The sequence below is a fragment of the Malaya genurostris genome, chromosome 1 (genome assembly GCF_030247185.1).
Source record: "Malaya genurostris strain Urasoe2022 chromosome 1, Malgen_1.1, whole genome shotgun sequence".
NCBI lineage: Eukaryota > Metazoa > Arthropoda > Insecta > Diptera > Culicidae > Malaya > Malaya genurostris.
The window spans coordinates 101,664,084-101,691,245 of record NC_080570.1 but is presented as its reverse complement, the minus strand read 5'-3'; the positions used below and the strand labels follow the sequence as shown (position 1 = coordinate 101,691,245).

The window sequence follows — 27,162 nt, the reverse complement described above, 5'->3', positions numbered from 1 at the left end:
GCCTGCCGCTGCTTCCTCCACATCCGGTAGTGACTTACTGGTGGCAAATCCGATTGCTACCAGGACGGAACTAATACGTAGTAAGTTTTTGAAATTCATGCTGCTCGATAATTTGGTGAACTATGATTGAAAATGGGTTTGTTTGAACTGTGACTGAACTGATGACCGACACTGGCTTTTAAACGAACATAATGCGGGAAAGTGAAAATTTCTCAACCCAGAACTTGTTTGGATTGCCGGCATAACGTAGTAGTGAAATTTGAATGGACAACTTCTGAATCATCCAAAAGTTGTAAAACCGGCACAGAATAGAACCATGTTAATTGTTATTTGATGGCAAATTTTGTACTCAATAAACATTGCGAATCTACCTACACCAGAAATCGACAAGAAGCAAACGAGAAATGAGTCACGATAGCTGTTTGGAATGCGCCTGTCCAACGTGACTCGATGCTTCCAACCCGAAAGCTTGCGAACAAATTGCGCTTATGTTGCATGCCAGTCCATCGCCGTTGCATACAACTGTTTGGGCTGTTTCGTGTTACGGAATGATGGCAAAATTGTTCGGACAGAGAAATGATGTGGGATTGTATAGCAGTGAAAATGAATGTAGATTCAAAATCTAAATCAGACATTAAACATCATTTCGCACAGGAATTGAGAAGTTTTTAGTGTATATTTATATTTTCAGAGATTTTGAAACGTGGCAGTGTTTTTCGCATTTGAAATAAGTTCAGAAGTTAATTGTCTTATTGAGCAAGAAGAGAATCAATTAATAGATGAAGTTTGAAAAAAATAATATTAACTGATCCATTACTGATATTACTGATCCATTTGGAAAATTAGTAAACCAGTTGAATCCGAATTAAATTTTTCGACGAGGGTAGATTTTTTTCGACTCGATGAATTAAAGTAAAGGCCAAGCAAACGTTAAATAATTTACTGATGAATTAGGCTAAATTGAACAGTGGTTTTCGTCACTTCTTCGATCATATCTGTGAAACTGTTCGGAATTATTCTTTCTTGTTCGATCAGCTTTCAATTAACCCTAATTAGATATAGATACAGATGAAAATTATTAAATTTCAACAACATGTATATAATTAAACTCGTAAATATACATTTATGTAATTAATGATTTAAGTTTTTAAATTAAAGCGCAAAATAATGTACATAATTGAAGCATCAAAACACATATGAATTTATATTGTTATTTGCCTAATTTTACACCACATTGTAATTTTTAATTGCTCGTTTGAAAATAATGTTGTGTTCATAATCGAAACTTTAATTTTCAACCGACATGTAAAATCAACATAACATTCATTGAAAAACTGAAAACAAAGCAAATGGCTGACGCGTTGAATTTCACATCAAGTTTTATCCATCTTTTATAGTTTATAGTGATTGTTATGTGTGAAAATAATGTCAATAGAAATAAGTTATAAGTTTTGTGAGGCTGTTTTCAAAGATTTAGAACACTTCATGTATCAGTCGGTGTTGAACAGCCGTTCGCCCCCCACGCGTATAGCTTTTGGCTTCTGGAATTTTTTTCTGGCTACCTAGAGTTTCATTGATTCAAGACTTCAGTCTTTTTCAAGGCTACCTGAATCACTAACTGTCTTTCTTTCTCAAGGCTATACAAAGCAGAGGTGGAAATAAGCCCATTTTGCGCACGAAAATGTGAAACAATATTTCCGATTGTGAATCAAAAAACCGAACACAGTGAATTAAATAATTGGGTAACAAAACTAAAATTGCGAATATGTTTTGAATTGTGGAAAATGAAATTGAAGACCTTTTTAAATTCTAAGTAAAACCCAAAATTTATCTTATCAAAAATCATTCGTTTCAAAATTCATTATAATATCTACAATGAATATGTGATATGGAAAGATAATACTGACTATTTTTATTTACTGTGAATCAAAAAGTTTGCTTGTTTACACCTCTGATACAAAGAGTGATATTCTAATATAATCTGTCTTTTTCAAGACTAAGTCATTAATCAGATTTTTTTTCAAGGCTAGCCATTCAAATAATTATTATTCAAACTAATCAATCTTTATTAAGACTACCACAAAATCAGTCTTTATCAAGACTTATCTAAACTAGGAGTATAATCGAAGACGGAAATCGGAACGTAAAATTTAAAGACAACGGACGGACTTCCCTTCCGTTGATTCTATGCCGTCTAACAATATTTTCGATATTCTTCCCGAATCGGATTGTAGCGACATAGAAGAAAAGTTTTCAAAAATTCCGAAAATGGACGCTTGGCGTTCTGGGAAGAAACAACAATCTATGCCGCCAGTGACGGTGATGATTTCCGACTTCAAAGCATTCCGTACTGAACTATCTACTGTTCTCCCGAAAGTAAAAGTCTCATTTCAAATTGGACGAAGAGGAGAATGTCGAGTCTTGGTTGATGGATTGGAAGATTATGAACGTCTTATCCGATATTTGTTCGAGAAACTTCATAAATTTTATTCATATGATATAAAATTAGACAGATCATTCAAGGCTGTCTTGAAAGGCTTATCAAATAATCAAAGTACTGATGAAATTAAAAATGAACTAAAAGAATTGCTAGATTACTTTATAAAACTTATCAAATTGGATGGCAATTCGCAAATAATATTATAATAAATTTAAAATTTAACAGTGATGTTAAATAATTATTTGAATATTTTTTAAATTGGAATGCTCGATCTTTGAAATCGAGTGAAGATGAATTTTACAATTTTCTCAAAGTTCACAAAATTCATATTGCCATTGTGACAGAAACTTTTCTTAAACCAAATGTCAAATTGAAAAGTAATCCACATTATGTGGTTCATCGATTTGACAGGTTTACTGGAATGGGTGGTGGAGTTGCCATTTTTGTCCAACGGCAAATTAAACATCGAATTTTACCTTCTTTCAATACTAAAGTTATTGAAAGCTTGGGAATCGAAGTTGAAACCATTCATGGAATTTATTTCATCGCTGGAGCATATTTGCCATTCCAATGCACCGGCGAAAAATTAAATTTCTTTAAAGGCGATTTGCAAAAACTTACAAGATATCGATCGAAATTTTTCGTAATAGGGGACTTAAATTCTAAGCATGTCCAGTGGAATTGTAGGCAAAATAACAGTAATGGTAAAATACTTCATAATCAACTCTCAGCTGGTTACTTCACAGTTCTTCATCCCAGTAATCCTACTTGTTTCTCTTCCATGAAAAACCCGTCTACAATTGATCTAGTTCTAACGGATCAAAGTCACATTTGTTGTGAACCGATTACACATGCTGACTTTGACTCAGATCATCTTCCTGTAACATTCAGACTTTCCAACGAAGCTATAATTAATTAAATTAGTTCTATATTAAACTATCATAGAGCCAATTGCTTTGAATACAGATCTCACAATGGAAATAATGTTTATCATGAAATTATTTTAGAAAATTATGCGGGCATCGACACAGCAATGGATAATTTGAATTATTACATTATCGAAGCTAGAAATCTCGCAGTTCCCAAAGCTCAAACTAAATTAAATTCTCCTATCATCGATGACAATCTTCAACTGCTCATTCGGTTGAAGAATGTTCGTGATCCTGCTATGAAAAACATAGTTAGAGATTTACAAAAAGATATTAAACATAGATTTACTCTTTTGCAAAATGAAAATTTTGCTAAAGAAGTCGAAACCAATTCCTGCTCTGAAGGAAGGACAAATGGCGAAAAAGCTCAAAATCTTGCTCAGCAGTTCGAGAGTGTCCACAATTTTAATTTGAACGTTGTGAGTCCTATTGGAAATGAAGTCTCACTGAAATATGATCACATTTCAACTCATGTGTTATTACAAGATGACATTATTGAGACGAATTTTGATGAAATTAAGTCAATTATTAGGAAACTTAAAAACATGAAGGCTCCTGGTAATGATGGAATTTTTAATATTCTTATTAAAAATCTTCCCGATGTTGCCTTGAGACTCCTGGTTAAAATTTTCAACAAGTGTTTTTCATTAGCTTACTTCCCAAAAAGATGGAAAAACGCTAAAGTAATCCCTATCCTCGAACCTGATAAAAACCCAGCAGAAACATCAAGTTATCGACCAATTAGCTTACTTTCTTCTATCAGTAAATTTTTTGAAAAAATTATCTTGTTGAGAATGATGTCTCATATAAATGAGAATTTAATTTTTTTTACCAGAGCAGTTTGGATTTCGTCATGAACATTGAGCTACTCATCAACTTGTTAGAGTAATGAACATGATAAAAGCAAATAAATCTTCTTGGTTATCGACTGGAGTTGCTCTTCTAGACATAGAAAAAGCATTCGACAGTGTTTGGCACAAAGGTTTAATAGCAAAAATGTCTGATTTCCAGTTTCCTATTTATTTGATCAAAATGATTCAAATTTTTTTAACTGATCGTATTCTTCAGGTTAGCTATCATAATTGTAAATCTGAATTGCTACCCGTACGAGCCGGTGTTCCGCAGGGTTCGAGCGTAGCTCCAATCTTGTATAATATTTTCACTTCTGATCTTCCAAATCTACCCGTTGGTTGTCAGAAATCGCTATTCTGTGACGACACAAGTCTGTTAGCCACAGGTAAAAATCTAAGAGTAATCTGCAGTCGCCTACAAAGAAGTTTAAATATTTTCAGTGATTATCTGTCAAAATGGAAAATTAAACCAAATGCAGCAAAAACGCAACTAATTATCTTTCCTCATAAGCCAAGGGCTTCTTTTGTTAAACCAAACAATAATCACATTCTCAAATTGAATGGCTTGGAATTGACATGGTCTGATCAAGCTAAATACTTAGGTTTAACGTATGACAAAAACTCACTTTCAAGGATCACATTGAAGGAATCCAGGCAAAGTGTAATAAATATATTAAATGTTTATATCCTTTTATAAACAGAAATTCTATGCTCTATCTACAAAACAAGTTGTTAATTTATAAACAAATTTTCAGACCAGCCATGCTTTATGCAGTACCAATTTGGTCGAGTTGTTGTTCCACCAGGAAGAAAATGCTTCAAAGGATTCAGAATAAAATTCTGAAAATGATTTTGAAGCGTTCCCTGGTTTAGTACAAATGAGTTACACAGACTCACAAATATAGAACCATTAGATGTAATGTCACATAATATTATAAGCAAATTCCGACAAAAATCAATGCAATCTTCAATTGAATCGATTCGCTCTCTGCATTAGTTAGTAAGTTAGTATATAAGTTCCTTTTCCTTATTACACAATACAAGTAGGTTTAAAATTTTTCCTACACAAAAATCACAGAATTGCGGAAGCAAATGATGTCTTCAAGGTAATAACCAAATCATGTACAAAATAGAGCTGAAAAGTCACCACTTGTGGCTGAAAACACCCAATTTAAATCTTAATAATTTAATTTTAACTCATATTCCAATAATTATAAAAAACACTTCATGTGCCATATGCGATATTTTGAATGCCCGATTTCAGAGTGTACAGTACCGTATCTTTCGTGTCCTATAAAAACATCTTCGATATGTTGAAGTAAAACTTCAACGTTCTTTTCGTTGTTCTGTCTCATCGTGTAATTCCGTAACATCGTGTAACATCTCAAATCCGGTCAACTCGTGTTTTGTCCGTTTAGTTGCATATTCAAAAAACCTTTCGTAACTCTAAACTGTATGCGAATTCACAACATGTACTTCCACCGGAACGGAAACATCCGAATTGAAGAATCCAGTCAACTCTTCTGCGATCGCGGCGCAGCTCAAGTGGCGAGCTTTGAACTAATAAATAGTGATAATCTTCAGATTTTGTTTGAAGATTCGAAAAATATGACGAGTTTTTTATTTTTTCTTATAAATCGAATACAAACATACAAAAACTTTTGAAAATTAAAAAAAAAATCGATCATTAATGATTCAGTAACTTTCCGCGGACTGTTGGAATGGAGAAATCGTAAGATGAAATATCAAGTTCGAAGAAGTGAGGTTAAGTACTGTTTTCATATCTGGAAAATTCTTTGTTTTTGTGGTTGAATTATGAGATTATTTGATAAATTTTTATCAAAAGTTGTTTTACTCGTCTATTTACTCATGTTTTACCATCTAAATCAAATCTGTATGTGAACTGAAAATTTAAAATTTCATCCGAAATTTTCAAGTGTATAAGACAATTTTAAATCATATGTTTGATGACAACATGTGAATAATCATTTTTTTACCCATATTTGTAAGGTTTTGCCATCTGCATTCGTTCAAATTCAAGTAAATGGAAAAATTCGTCAAAAATTTTTCTAAATACATGGGATATGTCAAAACAATCACCATAACGCTATCTCGTGGTGATCACGCTGACTGGATTGTTCAATAGATAGTGATGAAATTTTATTGAAACAGAACTCCGTTCCACAGTCGGCATTCTCCAGTTAGCTCCACCACAGAAATCAACGGACTGCCATCCGCTGGTGGGTTCATTGAAGATGTTTCCCGCGGCCCTAACACCCTAAATTAACTAGAATTTAACAAAACACAACCCTGCCCGAGACAGAACTAAGCACCTTCGATTCCACTGCGGGTATGTTTTGCGTGGTCCAGAAGACACAACAGGGACATGCCCGACGGAACTATCAGCGTAGCTAAAAGAAAACAATCTTAAAAAATACAATCATTGATTGATCATGATACTCTGTAAAATATAATGTATTATCACCTTCTTTTCCTCATGTGAATGACCAAATAGGTTAAAGCCTTGGTAAAATAAACATACAATTAATCAATCACATTTTTTCAATAACTTAGTTGTCTCACATTCTTACGTACTACCCCATAAACCTACTTTCACGTTGAAAAAGCTTGCACGGGCCCACTATTTATAACTATTACAATAAATCTAGCGTAAATCACTATTTTTTGTAAGCTTCTAAGTTCCTTGCAAAATGCAGTACAGAAGGAGATAATTATCTCCGTCGTTCGCAAATTTACGTACTACTTATTGATGGGTTAGGATAACAATTATCATACAACCAAATTTCAATTACACTGTTCCTTACTATGTAAAGCTAGATATGGATAAGATAAATTCCGTAGCGATCTAGATTGGAATGTCTATGATCTATCTCTGCAGCCTTCCGTTAAGAATTTTTATTTTAAACAAATTAAAGCAGCTGCTGTCACTCAACTATTAGATTTCTTCGGATCTACTCTCTGCCACCATCGAGAGCTCGAAAGCAATCTTCGGCAGCGCCCATCAACACATCGTTGGTTTTCTCGACACCGGATCAGGCAGTCCAATTTTGATCTAACGAATACAGCACGCATTTCAATTTCCGGAAGTTCGTTTCCTGAGTGGTTGTCTTCCAACGATGGCCCAATGGATTGATCGGCGGTGAAAGATGTTGTGTGTCCAATGTAGGAAACCACGAGGATAACGGCAAATATCGTCCACAGTTGCATGACTTCGAATGGGACGCGAAGTGCACTACACTGTTCAAGAAAATCGCTAACTTTGAGTTGAATCTTTTCCACTATCGGCCTGTTAAAAATAAATGCCGTGAAACTTTGTGATAAGAGTAACTATTTGCTCGCGAGTGGTGCATTTCTGACCTGAATGATCAATTTTCCCCAACACACACGATCGTCACGTCAGTGTTTGATTATATTTTATTTTAGTTCACTTATCGTTTCTTACGGAAACTAATACAACGGTAAACATAAGCTTTATATCAATGAATAATTTTTTTTTCAACATAGTTTTCATCTGATAAACCAAACAATCTTTGGAAAAAGACCAGATAATTGCCATAGCTATGAATGTCTCATAAATTTTTGTTGCTATTAAAATGTGAACATTCAAAACTTATAAATGAAGAATTAGCAGTTGACGATAGTTATCAGTTTCAGATTTTCGTATTAGTATCTTATACACCAATTTGACTTCGAAACATTAATTTTATTACTCGCTTATTATGATTTTAAACACACTCCTGATTTGCACATCCAAACTTCAACACTTTTCGACAGCGTCCATCTTTAAACTGCTCACCTTTAGGACAAAGTTCTGACCGCTGTGGTGCCGTGTCCCAAATAGAATGGATTACCAATTCTAACGTACCGTTTGTGCTCGAATTATTCGTCTGAGGTAAAGCGTACGTTGTTAAGAGTACGAACATTGTGAGAAAGGTTATCGCTGTCTGAATCCTCAATTCCATTCCAAGAAATTTACGGTTCCGCGACACGTGCTATCAGTTGTAATGTAATCGAATGACTAAAAAGATCCTACTGGTCTCAGTTTCTCTCGCGGTGATGCCTAAGATGACGCAAGATGTCATTTGCCTTGCTGAAACAGTTCTTCTCATGAGCAGTTACTTCCCACAGTATTTCCCCATGTTTATTATTTTTATTTTTTATTTGTTGATAAGAAAAGACCATCCTAAATTTGTACACAATCATTTTCAGTGAGCATTTCAGTTCCGTTCGAAAATGTTGAAATTAATAATAGTCGTGCTCGTAGTTTTTTCGATGAAAATTATTGCATCTCCACTGGAATCGGACTATCGGAAATATCTTCGAACACGCCGTCCCCAATCACCGGGTGAGGTTCATGTCGAAGAAGTTCTAGAAGTGTTCAAAACTCGAAATCGTCCTCCCACGTACGGAGTGTACAATGCCCAGGTCAACGGATTTCTGGCGAATGATCTCTTCATGAGACGAAAGATCACTACGGTTAAACCGCAGCTTACGACGAAACCATCCGAGGTGCCCACACGAACCACATATCCGACTCCAAGCGGAGACAACGTAAATCCGGACTACACATATCCATTCAATCCGAGTATTTCCATGACCAAGTACCCGAACTATGTTCGTCCAACAACGATCATCATTCAGGAAGCTATGGAGAAAACTACGGAGAAGCTACTGGAGAAAAGTGATGAAGTGAATTCTACCGATGATCTGGATGAAAATGATAAAGATTATCACTATTCAAACGAAGATTATTTTGAGTAGCTCAGAATATACTTTAAAGTAATAGAATAGATGTTACTAATCAAACAGATAATTATAGATCTAATAAAAGCCTGTTCAATCAAAATTGATGTGTTCGGTCATATTACGTGAAACACGATCGATTTCCGATCTACTTCCACTAAAAGTTCATCTCGAATCCGCCAAATTCTTCTGGGACCCAATTATCTTACTTGTACTGGAAGCATCTAAGATTGAGCGAAATCTATCATAAGACAACTTATCCATAGCTCGAACAACGAACTTCTGTTGGCAAAGAAGAACAAATGTCAATCGTTGAATCCCCCAAAGTGTTATTTTTCGATAACAGTGAATGTAGTTGACATTAGGTTTTTTACCGTCACTGCTAACCTCAATCAAATGAACACATTTTGACAGTTCAGCAGTACTGTTTGTAAATATATATTTTTTTGTTTGTCTGTTGACAAATTTGATGGGACCATTTACGGTCCATATCGCCCGAATAGAGTTTTAAAACATTTGTTCACGATTGGATATAGTTTGTTATTGAGATTTATTAAATGAAAGTTACTAGTTGGAAAGTGTAAAGATGATTGTTCGATGTGTTCTTAGATTTTTGTTTAAGCTTGTTTGTAAACAGTACCGCTGAACTGTCAAGAATGAATTCTTGTTTATTTGTGACGTCACGATAAAAAATCTAATAGCCTTAGTACTCAGTGAGCGAATTAGATTTTTTATCGTGACATCACAAATGAACAAGAATTCATCCTTGACAGTTCAGCGGTACTGTTTACAAACAGGCTTAAACAAAATCGAGGAACACATCTAAAACAATCATCTTTACACTTCACAACTAGCCACTTTTATTTAATAAATCTCTGAAACGAACCGTATCGAATCGTTAACAAATGTTTTGAAACTCTAGTTAGGCGATATGGACCGTGAACGATCTTATCCGGTTGTCAACAGACAAACAAAACCGCTGAACTGTCAAGATGTGTTCATCCGATTGTGGTTAGTAGTGACGGTAAATAACCTAATTGAGCCGACCTTGGACGGAGAAGATTAGTTGCGATTGCCATTAAAACCACCAAGAATATTCCACCGACGTAGTGCACGAATTTGTAAACAATTCAGCCGAATGATTAGGGAAGGTCTATGTTTAGTTATTTGTAAAGTCCCGAGAAACATATGAATGAATGATTGAATGAATGCAGGTTTAGAACGAAAAACGTGTTTAATCCACCTAGCAGTGAGATGATAGCTTTTTTTATCAATCCACGTGTGGTTTTTTGCATGAATATTCTTCGGTGTTCCAGTTTTCATGACATTATTTTAATTATCGTCGTTTTAAGCGACAATTTGAGATTTTAATCACTCATTACTCTGTAATGGCGAAACTGCAAATAGGATCGAATTTGAATCTAAAAGTGTGATAATCGATTAAACATGCCTGGATGTGTCGAAGTAAGTTAAACTTTAGAGTTTACGGTAATTTAAGGTACTTCCAGAGCCGGTATTCAGGAACCAGCATAACCCAAACCGATTCGTATGGCCATATGACGAATAAATTACAACAGTTTTGAATCCATCTTTGAAGCTTTTCGGGGTTGTCATCTTCTATATCGGTTTGAATTTTAAAAATTCATCATTCCAGAATCGAAAGTCATAATTGGATAAAATTAATTAATTTTGTATGGGACTATAAGTTTATTTTAATTTGAATTTTTGTTTCTGAAATTCGATTAGGCTTTTTTTGAGAAAACGATTGAGAAACGATTTGATACTGGAACCGGAATTCTAAAATCGGTATGGCCGAAGTCAGATAAATTCACCTGAGTAGCTGTATAGATTACATTTGTTTCAAAATGTTTGAAAATCAGTGTAGACTTCTTTGAGAAATCGTACCACGAATTAAATTTTTGGGTGCCTTCTGAATCGAAAACTGAATACCACTCAAACTGAAATAAGTTTATTTGGTTATCGACTATCCAAATCTACTAACCCGATAAACCTGATTAGTTTATGTGGAATAGACATTTTTATACTAAACATCCTGTATCCCTGAAACCGGAAGTTGGATCTGACTGAAAAGCAAAATGTTTTATAGAATCTTGAAACTTTTCAATTGAATCTTAGATGATTCTTAGATTTCATTTGAATCTTTTATCGGTTCAGCCATCTACGAGAAAAATGAGTTACACAATTTTGATTTCGTTTCACATATCATCCTGTAGTTCCGGAACCAGAGATCAGAACCAAACATAATTCAGGAACCTTGTTTGGGAGTTTACGACTTTTCATATGAATCTGAATTAGTAGAAAAGAAATTTTCCGAAAAAATTGAGAGAAATTATTTTCACACACACATTTTCTGATCTCGACGAACTGATTCGAATGGTATATGGATGTTTTGTTCTTCCAGCATTTATTGCTGTAAGAAGTTTAAAACAATATAGTTATGGAATTGCTTTCAACTCGAGAATTATATGGTTTATATACGTCTTATTTAAACGATTATGTTGCCAAAAACGAACCGTGCTAAAATCGGTCCGAGGCTAAATGTCATGAAAAAGTATGCTGTACACAGTCTTTTTGGTACTTAGAAACAATTGTATGTAACAATATGAAAAATCGTGTTTCACGTTGCTCCCAACCATTGCTTTGTCATACAGCGATCAAAACTCCTACTGCTGGAATAGGGAAAAGTCGTTTACACAAAAATTTCGATATCTCCGTTAAAAATGGACGGATTTTGACAATCTATGGCTAGTTGGATAGCTATTACCGTGCGAAATCTAAGTCTGAAAACATATTGTGTTTTCAAGGTCATTTGTGACAGATACTGTCAAAAAACTGAAAATTTTGACATAAAAATTCGTATAACTCAAAAAGTAAACATTCGATCTCAAAACCATTCAATAGCGTTCTGGGTGACGGGGAGACCTTTCATTTGCGACTAGTTTGATCAAAATCGGTCCAGCCATCTCGGAGATCTCGAACTCTTAGTTGACAACACACATACAAACACACACACATACACACACGGACATTTGCTCAGTTCGTCGAGCTGAATCGAAAATCGAAGCTCGGAAAAATTTTCTAAAGATTGAGCGAATTCTATACCTATTTTTTATATATATAAAAAAAGGTAAAAAAATCGCATCATGTTACAAAGATTAAAATAATAGAGCTTCACAGAAACAGAACCGTCGACAATTTAGCAAAACTCTACAACAATGGATCTAGAATATTATACATGGTTCTTTTTGAAAGCTTTAAAATTGACCCAGGAAGTTACGAAAATCACGGTAGACCATAGAAATCAGAAACAATGAATAGATCTGGAGAAAAACTTTTAACTTTGAAGAAGATAACAGAGACTAGTTCTATGTAGGAACCACAACGGAAGAAAACTAAGAAGTGCCATAGGGCTAAGCACTATCCAGAGATGACTTTGCAAATGTATATAAAAGTCGGTATTTCGTTGATATTATTGAAATTACTTCAAACTAAATAATCTATGTTACCGGAGAATGAACGACTAGTAACGCTGTTTATGGATATAATGATTATAACAGCAAAATTTCAAACATGCGTTAACGCGTTAACCCTTCAAGTCGTCTTTAATAAATTCAAAAACTTTCTTAGGATATAAACTACCATAATCTTTTTATATTGTTAACATATATTTTTTTTGCATAAATATCTGTTTATTAATCTTATTTTTGTATATTACATCAACATTTTACAGTACAAGTGTTTTGACCCTTTAGCCTTTCATCTTTGTTGTTCATACGATTCGTTATTAATAAAAGGTGTTTTAGTTACTCTTGTTTTACATACTAATGTTTAATCATAATATATATTTTAATTAATAATAAAATATCTACACGGAACGACCGAAATTAGCTCTTCGCCTAATTCGTATCACTGTTTTTGAATTAGTTGATTTTAACAACAAAATTTCCAAAATAACTATAAAATTAATTAAAATTGAGAATTTACTTTGCTGAAAAAAACTCTTATTTTTAGAGAATGTGTTTAGTTGGAAAATATCCTGGACACAAACCAGCAATATTTCAATCCAACACGAAATTCTCATTGACAACTAATTTTGTTATTGAAATCAGAAAATTTGTTTCTATTTATCTATCACCATCATTGCTGAAGGACAGCACAAAGAAAACAAAAATGAAATTGGTTTTATTAACAAATTTATTAGCCAAAAACTCATGAGAAGTGTCAAAGCAAAACAATCCCTTAAAAAGCAAAAAAGGACAGTCTTATTTAAACTGCTTGCAAATTGCTTAGATGTTTTTCGCATGTGTTACGATATATCCATATATAAATTTCTGAACCGATATGTAAAAATGACGTAAACTAAAAGTAGAAAGTGTATTTATTCAGAATTTGTGCGCATTTGAAGCGATTGTGGGTAATAATGAATTTACGTGGAACAGTGAAGTGAGTTTCGAATGTTGCACTCTAATTGTATATGTCAAATGATGTTTTTGTATCTTCTGAACTTCCGGGCTACGCCGTCCGGTGTATTACTTGTATTCGGTTTTTGTTTTCCGAGTGCTCAAAGTTCTCAGTGAGATTCGATTTCGCGAAGTCGTATGAAGAAAACAGCGATTTAGAAGAAAAATTTTCAAAAAGAAGTTTATGTTTCGTTTATGTCTTTTTCTCCAATACAACATCGTATTTATACCTGCCAATATAGAAAAGACAACCGCGACTGGAATTTTTTTTTCCATAATAGTGTGACATCTAGTGGCTAGTAGTCATTACGGTGTTAACATTTTCTCGGTGACAGAGCGCCATATAGCTGCAAATTGCAGAAGCCAATTCATCCATTCATATTGGTTGAAAACAACGTTTTATTTCTCTAATTCAACTAAAAAATTAGTTGAATAGAAATGAAGCGTGCCTTAGCTAAGAAATGACAGCACGTTTAATTGGTGAATTCAACTAAAAAAATAGCCATTTCAACAAATATTTTATTATTATTAAGGGAATTAGAATTTAAAAATCTGAATTGGCAAAAGTAAGATTTTTTTAGTTGTCTCAAAAAATAACTAACTAAAATCAGAAAATCAACTAATTTTTTCGCCGAAATGCTGATTTTGGTCTTTCCGTGTACCTACTTATAACTATCCCTAACCTAATACGTACAAATTTTGAATTATTTGTATTTCGGAGATTGAGCACCTCTCTTCAAATGTCGTGCAGTATTGTTCGAATTTTTGATCTAGTATATCCAGGGCGGCCATCTCATGTACTTCACTAGTCCTTGTCCAAGGGGGTAGATTTAGAATCATCTTTGAGATCTTAAGTAATATATCCTGTTCATCTGCGAAAGCAAGAATTCGCCTTTGTATTGACTTTTCAAACAGCTTGGATAGGGCAGAGAGTAAGCTGATGGGCCGATAGCTTTTAGAAAAGGAAGGATCTTTCCCCGGTTTCAAAACTGGGATAACTTTAGCTAACTTCCACTTTGAAGGGAAGTAACCAAGCTCCCAGCACCTGTTAAAAATTTTATCTAAGAAGACAAATGAGCGAATACTCAAATGTTTCAGCTCAATGTTGAATGTGTTGTCGAAATCGGGGGCCTTCATCATATTGTAAACAGTTATGACAAGTAAATATAGATTTAAATGTGGCAACCCTGCACACTATACAAAATTGAACAGAGCACGCTGTGTGCTAGGCGTTTTCTTTTTCTTCTTCCGAACCAGCACGTACCGATTTGGCATCGTTTTGTATGACAGTTTGAAAGTTTTGATACTCATTACCCTACAATTTTGGAACCGTAAATCGGATCTGGATGAAATTGCACATTATCGTAGAGCTATTAAAAATTCTTTCGCAAATTGCAGATTACATTTTAGATGGCATACAGAAAGGTCATGTGCTGTAATAACAAACTGATAATAACGGCACATAAAAGAGTTATTATATTCACGTCAAAAACTAGGATTTGATAAAGTCTATGACATAACTACGATAATGAGAAAGGGTTGTATTCAAGTATTGAAAAAAATTACGGGGTTTCATATTAAACATGTTTCAGCAGATCTCAGCAGATCTTTACAATGCTAGAGACTAGCATTCACTACTATTTTATAAAAAAAACATAATTTCTGTTGATCTCTACAAGGTAAATATAACATCATAATATTTCTTGTTTGATCAGTTTAAGGCGAGAGGGTAATGTAAAAAGGATCGTCCAAGAACTTCAATGCGAAACACTTTTGAGTGCATTTACCTCAATTTATCTCACATACCGAATGCGAAAGAACTGTTGGCTCTGAACTTACTGGTCCAATTATAGCTCGATATACGGATCTGGTCTTTTTATAATTTCTATAAGTGAATTAGGAGATTTTTAAATTATAAACTTGGATTCTGGACAGATATGCCCAATATTTTGATATAAAAAGTGTATTATCCTGAATCAAAATTCCGTCTTTACGTGTATTCACTAATTAATCGAAATATTTATTATGAAACGATGCTGTGAGAGTGGTTTCCTTGCAAATTGTGGTCTATGAATGAGAAATTCAATGAGCAATTATTATTCATATCTTCATATCTCACTTTACATCGACGAAATTAAACATTTGTAATCTTTCTTCAATTTTAGTTTCATTTATCTGGTTTCAAAATAATGGTGTCCCGGGTTGGTGGTTCAATTCATAGGACGCTGGTCTTACAAACCAGTTGTCGTATGTTCGAGCCCCGACCTGGAAGGATTCTTAATGTCAGTAGGATTCATAGTACTAGTCATGCAATGATTCTGTACACTTAAGAATCGGCTGCGAAAACTGTTGAAACAGAAAGGCCAAATTTTACAAAAGGAATGAAATGCCAAGAATTTGCTTTGCTAAATAGTGGTTTTGTAATTGACATTCAGTGCCTAATGTGCAACCATAAGTTGGGTTGTTCAACTATCAGTATCAGAGTTTCATAATGCGATAACTTTCATGAATATCAGTTCAAGTTGATCTAAGCTCCAAATATATATATAATCAATACTGACCAATATATGTACACAAAATACCAAAGAGAGCCCAGACGATAAAGTTATTTCTTTCCCATTTTTCATGAAATCTGTATAGATTTTAGGACAAACCTGTACTGTGTATGAAATCTGTATGCGCATGTAAAAATCTGTATGATACTGATAAATCTGCATAAATGGCATCTCTGATTCTGGTGCTACGTTCTGTTTCCGGAATTTAAAACTGAATTTTGAAATTGAAATCATGGTCAGGATTCTGAATTCAATCTTAGAATTCGCGTCAAGAACTAAGATCCAGAACTCAGTTCCAGAATTCAGTTGAATATTAAGGGGGAGTTTTCTTGAAACCACGTCCTTAGAACCCGTTCACATAATACAAAATTCCTTATGGGGCCTTTTCAAAATTCGTCCTGTGGAAGAGTGGGTGGAACTTAATAGCAAATATCTCTTGTTGTACTTAACGCAACTAAATAATTCTTTCTCCATGCTATCAGAAATATGATCAGCAATTTGTGTTTAAATTTTCAACAGTATGAGATAACAACAACTAGTTAGCTAAAAAAAAGTTTGGGAACAATGAGGAAAACTCATCACGTTTGCTTGCCACTTTCGCACTCGGATGACGGTTTCGGAGTAGTCAGGCATAGTTGAAAATCGGGATTCTGGTCCACTTTAATTCTGAATTTAATTTATGATTTAGAATTTAATTTCAGAATTCGGTTCTTGAATACAGGTGGCAGACTGAACCGTAATTCTGAATTCTCTAAGTAGATTTTTGAGCTGGTTTCTACACTAGATTTTGCAACAGAATCTATTACCTTAAAGGCTAAGGTCAGTGTGTTTTAGGGTGATTTAGAGGGCTATTTTCATTTAGAGGGCTATTTTCTCTATTTTCTGATTTTCTCAGAAACGGTGACGAATATCAAAAAACCCAACTGACAATCTCTTAGAAAATTAGTTTAGATTATTCTGTGAAAATTTCAGAATGATTCATTGACTTTAGTGATCGGGAAGGTCTTTTTTCTGAAGGAAGAATTGCAAAGCTGAAAACGCCGTCTTTCAACTTGTTCATTGAATATCTCGCCTTCAAAAGCATGGATCAAAAACCTATCCTGACAATGTCTAGATAATTTAATTTAGATGCGATTAGTGCATAAAAACTTATATGTTGTCGCGGTGAAAATGGAGTGAATGTTATTTTTGTGAAGGTAAGTCGATTTCTATGGCGGCGACATCTAATCAGATTTGAAGCGTGAAAATATCCCTCTAGAACAGTCTAAAATACACTGGTTTCAGACCTTAATGTCGGATTTTTGGACTGACTTCTGGACCAGAATTTAATTCAGTTTTAAAATTAACTTCCTGAATTTAGTTTCCGAATTTAATTTCCAATTTCAGTTTCAGAATTCAAAATTAAATTCGGGGCTTTGATTCTGTTAAAGTTTTCTCTTTTACTCTATCTGGGGCATGGCATGCCACTTTCTCGCCACGTTGGCAATGTACTGTGATCCGCTGACCAATAAACGTCACACACTACTGGGACTAATGAGATGCAAGGAAATGATTGTGCAGACTTACCCGTGTCACTTCAGCATTCACTCCTGTTTCCGAAGTCCACGTTCTCATAACATCGGTTGCACCAACGCCACCAATCATGCAAATCATGGCCGTTTGTGCATGTGCCGGAACTGTTGTCTGGATTTCGCTTCCTTGGTTGTCCTTCCTACGGCCTCGGCGCCGTCAATCTCCGTCGCGGCTAGCGGCAGAATTCTCGTATGCTCGCCCGTGCTTGTAGATGGGCAGAAACGAGGAACCTCACTCTCCCGTCCGCACACGCGATTCCAGATTACAATGGCGGAGTGCCCCAATTGAGGGTGCCGCCCGCTTCGCCTGACGTGCCTCGATCTTGTCCTTCTGCCTGGATGACCTCCGTTAATTGCCTCGCGGGTGATTGACCCGACCTTTTTTCCGCGTGACTTTTGCCGGCCTTTCACTACACAATCCCGCCGAACATCATAGCCGGCCGCACAAATCCAAAACCTTCGTTTCTCCGAAGCGCGCTCAGCGCAAACGTCGCCAAAGGCGAAGAAGGAGCGGCCCTCGCAGGACACGTATCAACTCGAGCACGCCGGAAGACCAACTGACTATCGTTCGATACGCTATCTCTTTTTCGGATTCTGTCAAAAGGTGGCAGTGCACCCAGTTGCACTAATTTTTTCTTACTCTGTCTACACGCTTGATTCAATTTCCTTATATGCATCTCACCATGACTTAACTCAAATCCTTAACATAACGCTACACAACCCTACCCAGTGGCAAAAATTTTTCGTGAAGCACGAAAGTGGTTCACGAAAAATTTCTAAAACTTTCACTTCTTTAAGAAGTGTGCCGGAGACTGTGCCGATTACAAATTTCAACACAAACCAACACAAATGTACCAGAGCCTAACGAATGCTCTTCAAATCTTGAGCTCAACAAAAACTTCTCTTCTACTCTACCGCAGCATTAACTAAACAGCAGAACTTGTCTGCACAAAATGATAATCGTACGCCAACAAGACATGGCTAAAATGTCTCCGGCTCAGTTCTTGCATGCCTTCCTCAAACTTCCACTGAGTATTAACAGTCAGTGATCTTATCTAGTCTTAATGGCTTAATTAAAATAGAAGATCAACGAATAACAAAGAAAAACAGCATGCAGCATGCAAAATAATTGATTGGCTTGACTACAGAATTGACAGTCTTAGAGAATTGGTTTGATTTGAGGTTTGAGAGGATTTAGTCTCTCCTATCACCACGAGCCCAAGCAAGGGTTATAACCGCGCCCTTGATTCGCGTTCCTTCGGGTTGACGACCTTCGTGGTGACGCCTCCGACCAACAAGACTATTATTGTATCACTGAACCTTGTGCACCTGTTCAGGCTTTTAAGGGAACTTCTACCGCTTGCGTATTTTGTGAACCTGTTTTTCTGGGAGCTGGTGCTGCTCATAGCTCGGTTTACTCGATCCTTGTAGGCGACTACGATTCGATGCACTCCGGTCGCGTCGGTGAGATGATTCGGTCCTTCATTCATCCGTTTTCTCTCGCTACGGCAACGGCACGCCCGTGGGAGGCTAGTTTCCTGACCAGCCGGGATACTTGGGTGCGTTTTTCTCACGGGTCGCTACCGGCAGGCCTGCAGAAGGCTTATTCCCTGGAACTCGCAGTTGTTGAACGCGATTTTCGCTTGTTTCTCGATCTTACGACCCGTTTCGTGCCCTTGAATTCCTTGTTCAATCGTTGTACTTTATGGGTTTTGAAGATGTGTTGTCGACATAACTCATGCCATTACTTAGCTTGAGTCCGTTTTCTCGCTGAACGGTAACGTACAGACATCCTCGGCCTTTTCTAGGAGGAAGTCCGATCCCGTCCCTGACGTCTCGACAGCAACTTGCTGCGACTGCCAGTTGTCATGGGCCTTCCTCGACCAATCTGTCTGTCCTATGGCTCGCTTTCCTCTATCCTGTTGTTTGGATTGATCAGACTCGCGAGCCTATGTTTCGACTGTCCGTTTTCTCTCGTTACGGTAACGGCCGGCCTGCTGAAGGCTTTCTGGTTTCTCAAACTGTCCCTGTGCGTTTTTCTCCCGGTACGCTACCGGCTGGCCTGCGAAGGCTTTGCTTTACTGATTTAATGAGTGTCCCGATGTGCGTTTTTCTCACGGTCCGCTACCGGCGCGCCTGTGGAAGGCATTTTGCTCTGCAGTTTTCTCGACTTGGGTACGTTTTCTCACGGTACGCTAACGGTGAGCCTGCAGAAGGCTGGTTTTTGTTTGCGACTTCATCTGCGTTTTCTCCCGATTCGCTAACGGCAAGCCTGCTGAAGGCTGTTTCCTGTGTGCGACTTCATCTGCGTTTTCTCCCGATTCGCTAACGGCAAGCCTGCTGAAGGCTGTTTCCTGTGTGCGACTTCATCTGCGTTTTCTCCCGATTCGCTAACGGCAAGCCTGCAGAAGGCTGTTTCCTGTTCGCGCCGAGGTGGGGAAGTAGTTCTATGAGTTGTTGTTCACCACACCCTGACAGTCTACGATTTATCCCGATCGTTAACGGTGTTTTGTGAGTAGAACTCATCGTTGACAGGCGTAGCCTGTGGACATAGCTGTGCTAATTGCTTTTAATCTGATTTGATGTCTTTCGCGTGAAATCTCCCTGCCTTGCCGGATGGAACGTCTTCTAGTTCGTATAGGTTGGTGCCTAGAACTTTACGATTGATTGCTGGTACAAATTTCGGGTTTAGCTTCTGATTGATGTGGTCTGCCTTAGATGATAATCCGAACGATCTTCTCCAAACCAAGTCGCCGACTTTGAACGACACCGTTCTTGTGCGCAAATTGTACCGTTGTTTTGCCTTTTCGTGTGAGTTTCTAATTCGTTGAAGCATGAATTCTTGGATCCGCTTGAGATTCGATAACCGAAGATCTTGTGCCAACTTCAAGTCCTCCGGGGTGTTGAGGTCCTGCTGTCTGTAGAGATCGGTGTGTAGGATCAGCTCTCTGCCGAAGTTGGCGAAGTGTGGACTTACTCCTGTGACTTCATGCTTTGCACTGTTGATTGCTGCTACGATTGAAGGCAGATTCTCATCCCATGTCCGGTGATCTTCGTTCAAGAGTGCTCTAATGCAGGTTATCAAAACACGGTTCACGCGTTCTGCGTTATTCACCATCGGACAATAATACGCTGTGGTCATGTGCTCAGTGTTGTGCCGCTTGAGCAAAGAGCGAAATGCCAACGATGTGAACTGTTTCCCGTTGTCCGTCAGAACAATCCTTGGACGTGAAAATCGCAGAAAGATTTCCTTCTCCAGAAAGTTAATCATTGCCTCAGTGTCTGCGCTGCGCATGGGGTGCGCGGTCACGTATTTTGTTATCCAATCCACTACTACCAAGATGACTGTGTTTCCTTTCTTCGATCTGGTGAATGGACCGACAAAATCTAAAGAAATTAACTCCCATGGGATTCTAGCAGGTTTCAATTTTCCCATATCTGGCATCATGCGATAATTCGGCGCTTTGCTGGCCTTGCACACCTTGCAGCTACGCACGTAACGAGCGATGTCCTCTTGCATCTTCGGCCAATAGAAGTTTGTCTGGATTTTTTGTAGCGTCTTCTGGAATCCTAAATGCGCTCCTGTGACCGAGTCGTGAAATTTTCTTAGTATTTCCGCTCGTTCGTCCCTCGGAACTACCTTCTTCCATTTGTGCGTGATCTGCCCCAGCTCATCCCTGTAACGGCAATTCTTGAAGAGTTCGTTGGACACGATACAGAAGTCTGGGAACTTTTCCGGTTGCTTCGTTACTCCTGTTGCAAGACGGATGTACCAATTGTCGTCACTAGTGTTGGTGGAGAACGTAATCGTTGCTACTATCCTTGACAATGCGTCCGGAACTACATTGCACGATCCTTTACGATATTTGATGTCGAAATCAAACGCGTTCAACCGAAGGATCCATCTGCACATTAACGCCGTAGGGTTCTTTATTGACTTTAAGTACGACAACGCAGCGTGATCGCAGAATACCGTGAACTTGACGCCTTCCACGTATCCACGGAACTTTTCAATTGCTCGAATGACCGCTAGGCATTCTCTTTCTGTAACCGAGTAGTTTCGTTCGGAGGATGACAGTTTCTGAGAAAAGTACGCTATCGGGTGTTCGATTCCATCTGTTTCTTGCGTTAGGACGGCTCCAATGGCGACGTCACTGGCGTCGCAGGCTATGTTGAACGGTCTGGCATAATCGGGCATCGCCAGGACTGGTGCTGACACTAGCATCGATTTCAGCTTCACAAAAGCGTCTTCAGCTACTGGTGTCCATCGGAACTTGATTTTAGCTTTCGTTAACTCGGTCAGTGGTACAGCAATGCGAGCGAAATCCTCGATGAACCTTCTATACCAGTTGCACAATCCAAGAAAACGCTGAACTTCTTTCCTGCTTTGCGGTGAGGGAAAATTCACGATGCAATTGATCTTTTCGTTGTCTACCTTCCATCCGTCTTCATTCAAGACGTAGCCTAAATATTTCAGCTCCTGACGGCAGAATTTGGATTTGTCCGGGGATATCGTGAGATTTGCCTGTCGCAGTCTGTCTGCTACCTTCCTCAGTGTTACCAGATGATCTTCGAAGCTGCGCGAACAGATGATAATGTCATCCAAATAGTGAAAAACCTGCGGTTCCAGATCAGCAAAAAGATGTGTCATCAACCGCGCTAGTGCTTGACTCGCTGTACACAGACCAAATGGTACCACTTTGAACTGAAAGTGACCCCGACCGGGAACAGTGAATGCAGTTAACGGACGAGAATCTTCTTCCAGCGGTAGCTGCCAAAAGGCATCTTTCAAATCAATCGACGTTATATAGAAACATCCACTGAGATTGCTGACGATTGAGGCGATCTACGGAATCGGATGTCCTTCATTAACCATGATCGAGTTCAAGTGGCGAGCATCTAGACATACTCTGTACTGTCCTGTCTTTTTCTTTACAGCAACGAGCGGATTGTTCCACGGCGAGAACACTGCCTCCTCGATGACATCTAACGCTATCATCCGATCAATTTCCTTGTTCACTTCGTCTAAGACATACTTCGACATGTGATAACAGCGCTGCTTCTTCGGTTTGGCATCTCCGATGTCGATGCGGTGCGTGTATTTGTCTGTCCGGCCAATTCGTCCCTTTTCACTCACCGGAAACGTGCCTATTACCGTGTCCAATTGTCTTTTCTGCATGTCTGACAGCTTTCTCATGGGTTCATCATTGTTATTCTGCTCATCGAACGACATGTCTATCTTGTTGCACACCGCTCGAACTCCAAACTTCTCCCAAAAATTCATGCCGAGTATAATACACTCGGGCAGTGAAGGTATTAGTAGCACCGGAATTGTTTCATGACGGCCGTTGTATGCTATAGGCAGCTTAACGAACTCGGATATGGTGTGTTTTGTGCCGTCTGCTGTCTGGATACCGCCTTTCAGTCGACCTCGCTTCAAGCTCAGCTCGTCGATGATCTTTATCGCGGCTCCTCCGATTAGAGTACAGTTGGCTCCGCTATCCAACAAACCTGTTAACTGTTTGCCAAGAACTGTGAAGTCGGCATGTGGCCGGTTGTCTCCGTTTGTGTTGATTCTGATAGAGTTGATGTGCCGAAGCTCGGGAAATGATGAGGGACTGTAGAATTCTTGCGAGGATGCGATTCCCTCGGTTACTGACTCCTCGCTTGCTCGTTTCCCGTTGCCGATAAACAACTAGGACAGCTGCGAAGTGAATAGCCCTTCTGACCACATCGATAGCAAAACAGTATGGCTTGTGGTTTTGGACAGTCCATAAATCTGTGTCCTTCCGTATCACAATTCCAGCAGCGAAGCAGGGCTGATCTGTTCTCGTCCTGTGCTTCTTGGGGGCAGATCGCTGTCTGTTGCTCTCTACGATTATTGTTCGCTTCCGACCGATTAGATTGTCTCGACGGTTGTGGCTGTTGTACACGAAACCCTTGCGTCGCCTCTTGACGATGATCTCTCCTCTCAAAGCGAGCCTTTAATGCGTTTACTTGCTGGCATATCATCTCCAGTTGTTGTGTCCAATCTTGTTCTTCTCCAGCTGTTGACATCGAGTCGTACGGCTCATCATACAGTTGTTGTTCTCGAAATTCGGCTGACTCCACTGCGTGTACTCTGTTGAACCTTTGCAACTGTCCTGTATTCCCGTATGTTCTCTCTCTTTGTGAAGGTGTTGGCGTTGCTAGGCTCGGCTCAAGCAGCGCGTAGTGTGGGATCGGTGTCCTGCGATGACGGCTCAGAAGAATGCGCGTCTCGTCGAACTCGTTACAGACTTCCGCCATTTCGGTTAACGACTGAGGTCTCGCCGCTGCAACAATCGATGCGTACTCCGTATTCATGTTCTTCTTCACGATGAAGAATTTCTCCTCTGGTGACATCGCTGGCTGGACGAACCGAAACAGTGCTGATATATCCCTGAAGAATTTCGCAAACGATTCATTTGCACCTTGATACCGAGAATTTGCTTCATTTCTCAGAATCTGCGCATAACTGCTGGGCAGGAACTCTCGTCGTATTTGCTCCTTGAAGCCACGCCACGTATGCAACGTTCCTTCCGCAAAAGCTCGCCCGTACCAATCGAGTGCGTCATCCAGAAGTAGATGTTTGATGGATCGCAATAACAGTTCATCCGAAACGTCTTCGGACCGAGCGAAACACTTTACGCAATCTAAGAATGTGTTGAGCGATGTTGTATCTTTTTCACCGCGAAACTTGAATGGCCAATTGTGAATGGCTTTAGGGTTTCTGTGAGTATCCTGCCTCTCTTGCCTGTCTCTCCGTAATAGGTGTGTCAGCAGTTCGTCTCGTATGCGGTTGTAGTCTGCTGAGTCGTCCCTTCTGTTTTCTTCCTGTGACGGATCCCCTCTATGAGGGGATGGCGGTGTGCTTCCCGTTCTTCCGTAGTGGTGATATTGGTCTTGATTGGATACTGGATTGAAGTTATCCGCTTCCTTGTGTGGAGTTGAAGGCCACACCGGTTGCCAATTTCCGACATTACGTCCACGACCTCGTCCTCTTCCGATAGGTGATGATACTCTGGGTAAGCCAGTAGCTTCGTTACTTTCCGTTTGCTGCCATGCAAACGTAGCCATTTGTGTTTCCTTGTTGTTAGCACCTTGCTCTGCTGTCTTCTTCGCGAGGGCGCCTGCACCTCCTTCCTGTCCGTGCGTTGCTTGCGAACTCTGATGATTTTCCGCTACGCCAAATGCCCCTTGCATTATGTGCACTGAGTTATTTGATTCTTTGGAACTGCAGTTTCGATCACTCACTTGACACAAGTCTGACATGTTTAACGCGGTGTAAGCTTCTTCCAATAAAGCGGCTATCAACGCTTGAACACTAGCAAATTCTTCCCGAAGCGCGACCGGAGGCGGATCGATGCGAATTAAACGATTTCGATAGTGACGTAATCGCGATTTTATATGTTCTAAGAAACCAATATCGTGTTTCTTAATTGCTGAGTCTATTGGTGCCAGCAATAATTTCAGACGTGATGCGCAAGCATTAATGTTGCTTTCATCGCTCATAACGTGACTAGAAGTCGTATAAAAACGCTTCCGCCTTAAATCTTCTTCAAAAGCTTTCAATAAACGGGCACATTTACCCCTACGGGTGATTTGCCCAAGGCCAGTGATACTACGAAGAGCGAGTTCATAATTTAACTCCTCTTCACTTAAATGTAATGGATCTATCTCCATCGTTAGATAGTGAACTAAACTAAAGCCAATCAACAGAATTTAACCTAACTAACAAATCAAAACGCAAACTAGTAATATCTTTACTTTATATGGATTTATTTATTTTTTAATTTTGCCAACTGAGTCTAAAAAGGGGTGTGTGTCATGCGTCGTATCGCTTAACCGAAGACGTACGCTAGCCAAAAGGAGTACATTTTCATAACCCGAACAAATGGGTTTTTTGGTTGGGCGCCATTGTTAAAGTTTTCTCTTTTACTCTATCTGGGGCATGGCATGCCACTTTCTCGCCACGTTGGCAATGTACTGTGATCCGCTGACCAATAAACGTCACACACTACTGGGACTAATGAGATGCAAGGAAATGATTGTGCAGACTTACCCGTGTCACTTCAGCATTCACTCCTGTTTCCGAAGTCCACGTTCTCATAACATCGGTTGCACCAACGCCACCAATCATGCAAATCATGGCCGTTTGTGCATGTGCCGGAACTGTTGTCTGGATTTCGCTTCCTTGGTTGTCCTTCCTACGGCCTCGGCGCCGTCAATCTCCGTCGCGGCTAGCGGCAGAATTCTCGTATGCTCGCCCGTGCTTGTAGATGGGCAGAAACGAGGAACCTCACTCTCCCGTCCGCGCACGCGATTCCAGATTACAATGGCGGAGTGCCCCAATTGAGGGTGCCGCCCGCTTCGCCTGACGTGCCTCAATCTTGTCCTTCTGCCTGGATGACCTCCGTTAATTGCCTCGCGGGTGATTGACCCGACCTTTTTTCCGCGTGACTTTTGCCGGCCTTTCACTACACAATCCCGCCGAACATCATAGCCGGCCGCACAAATCCAAAACCTTCGTTTTTCCGAAGCGCGCTCAGCGCAAACGTCGCCAAAGGCGAAGAAGGAGCGGCCCTCGCAGGACACGTATCAACTCGAGCACGCCGGAAGACCAACTGACTATCGTTCGATACGCTATCTCTTTTTCGGATTCTGTCAAAAGGAGCAGTGCACCCAGTTGCACTAATTTTTTCTTACTCTGTCTACACGCTTGATTCAATTTCCTTATATGCATCTCACCATGACTTAACTCAAATCCTTAACATAACGCTACAATTCTTTGACTAGATTTTGGACTTGATTTCAGTTCCGTAGTTCAAGATCGGATTTCAATTTCAGAGCTTCTGAAAATGATTTCAGCACTACAATTCTAGAGCTAAATTAATGCACTGAATTTTTGATCTGGATTCCAAACCTGAATTTTCCACTGAGCTTTGAACCAGTCCCAGGTTCAGAATTTAGTTATTGAATTCAGTTCCAGCTCCTGAATTCTGGTCCAGAATTTTGGTTCTGGAATATAAAAATAAATGATGGAAAAAAATATATCCAACAGTCGTGAACATCGCATAAATCCCACAAATCGGTTCTATTTAGAACTAGGTATGTGAATCTACAAAAATCGAACTATAGCATTGTTTGTTGTGTTCCTTACTTTCATTTGATCAGCATTAGATAAATGCACCGTTACAATTCTGGGAGCGAAGCAGAGAAAGTTTCGAAATTTAAACAATCAATCAACTAAGACGAATGATTATTGTTATTCGGAATTGTGAAAGAAGCATATCAGTTTTATACGAATTCACTTCATCCAGTTGTGTCTTTGACATTGCCCAACCACCTTATTTTAAGCTGTTGTATAGAGTGTGATATTTCCCTGATTGAATATATTTATCTCACTCCATAACACTTGTTAATATAATTCCACTATCTTGCTGTCTGTCATTCATTCGCACCTGACCAGACCAGGAGTTCTATTTGAGCACATTAATTAAATGCATATTTCGAAAGTTTCAAAGAATAAAACATAAGCTGTATAAATTCG

The 27,162-nt window shown here is 38.7% G+C and overlaps 1 protein-coding gene and 1 long non-coding RNA gene across 2 annotated transcripts; one reads left to right on the top strand and one right to left on the bottom strand.

Annotated features, from left to right (window-relative positions):
* Window positions 1-6,667: 6,667 nt before the first annotated feature.
* Window positions 6,668-8,241, bottom strand: LOC131425265 (uncharacterized). The gene is made up of 2 exons (XR_009228955.1): window positions 7,599-8,241; window positions 6,668-7,527 (listed from the first exon to the last, which is right to left on the bottom strand). It is a non-coding gene; the product is annotated as an uncharacterized LOC131425265 (long non-coding RNA).
* A 233-nt stretch (window positions 8,242-8,474) lies between these two features.
* LOC131440252 (uncharacterized) lies at window positions 8,475-9,070 on the top strand. Its single transcript, XM_058611367.1, has one exon. It carries the CDS (start codon window positions 8,475-8,477, stop codon window positions 9,000-9,002), a length of 528 nt encoding a protein of 175 aa, XP_058467350.1. The 3' UTR covers window positions 9,003-9,070.
* The last annotated feature ends 18,092 nt before the right edge of the window (window positions 9,071-27,162 follow it).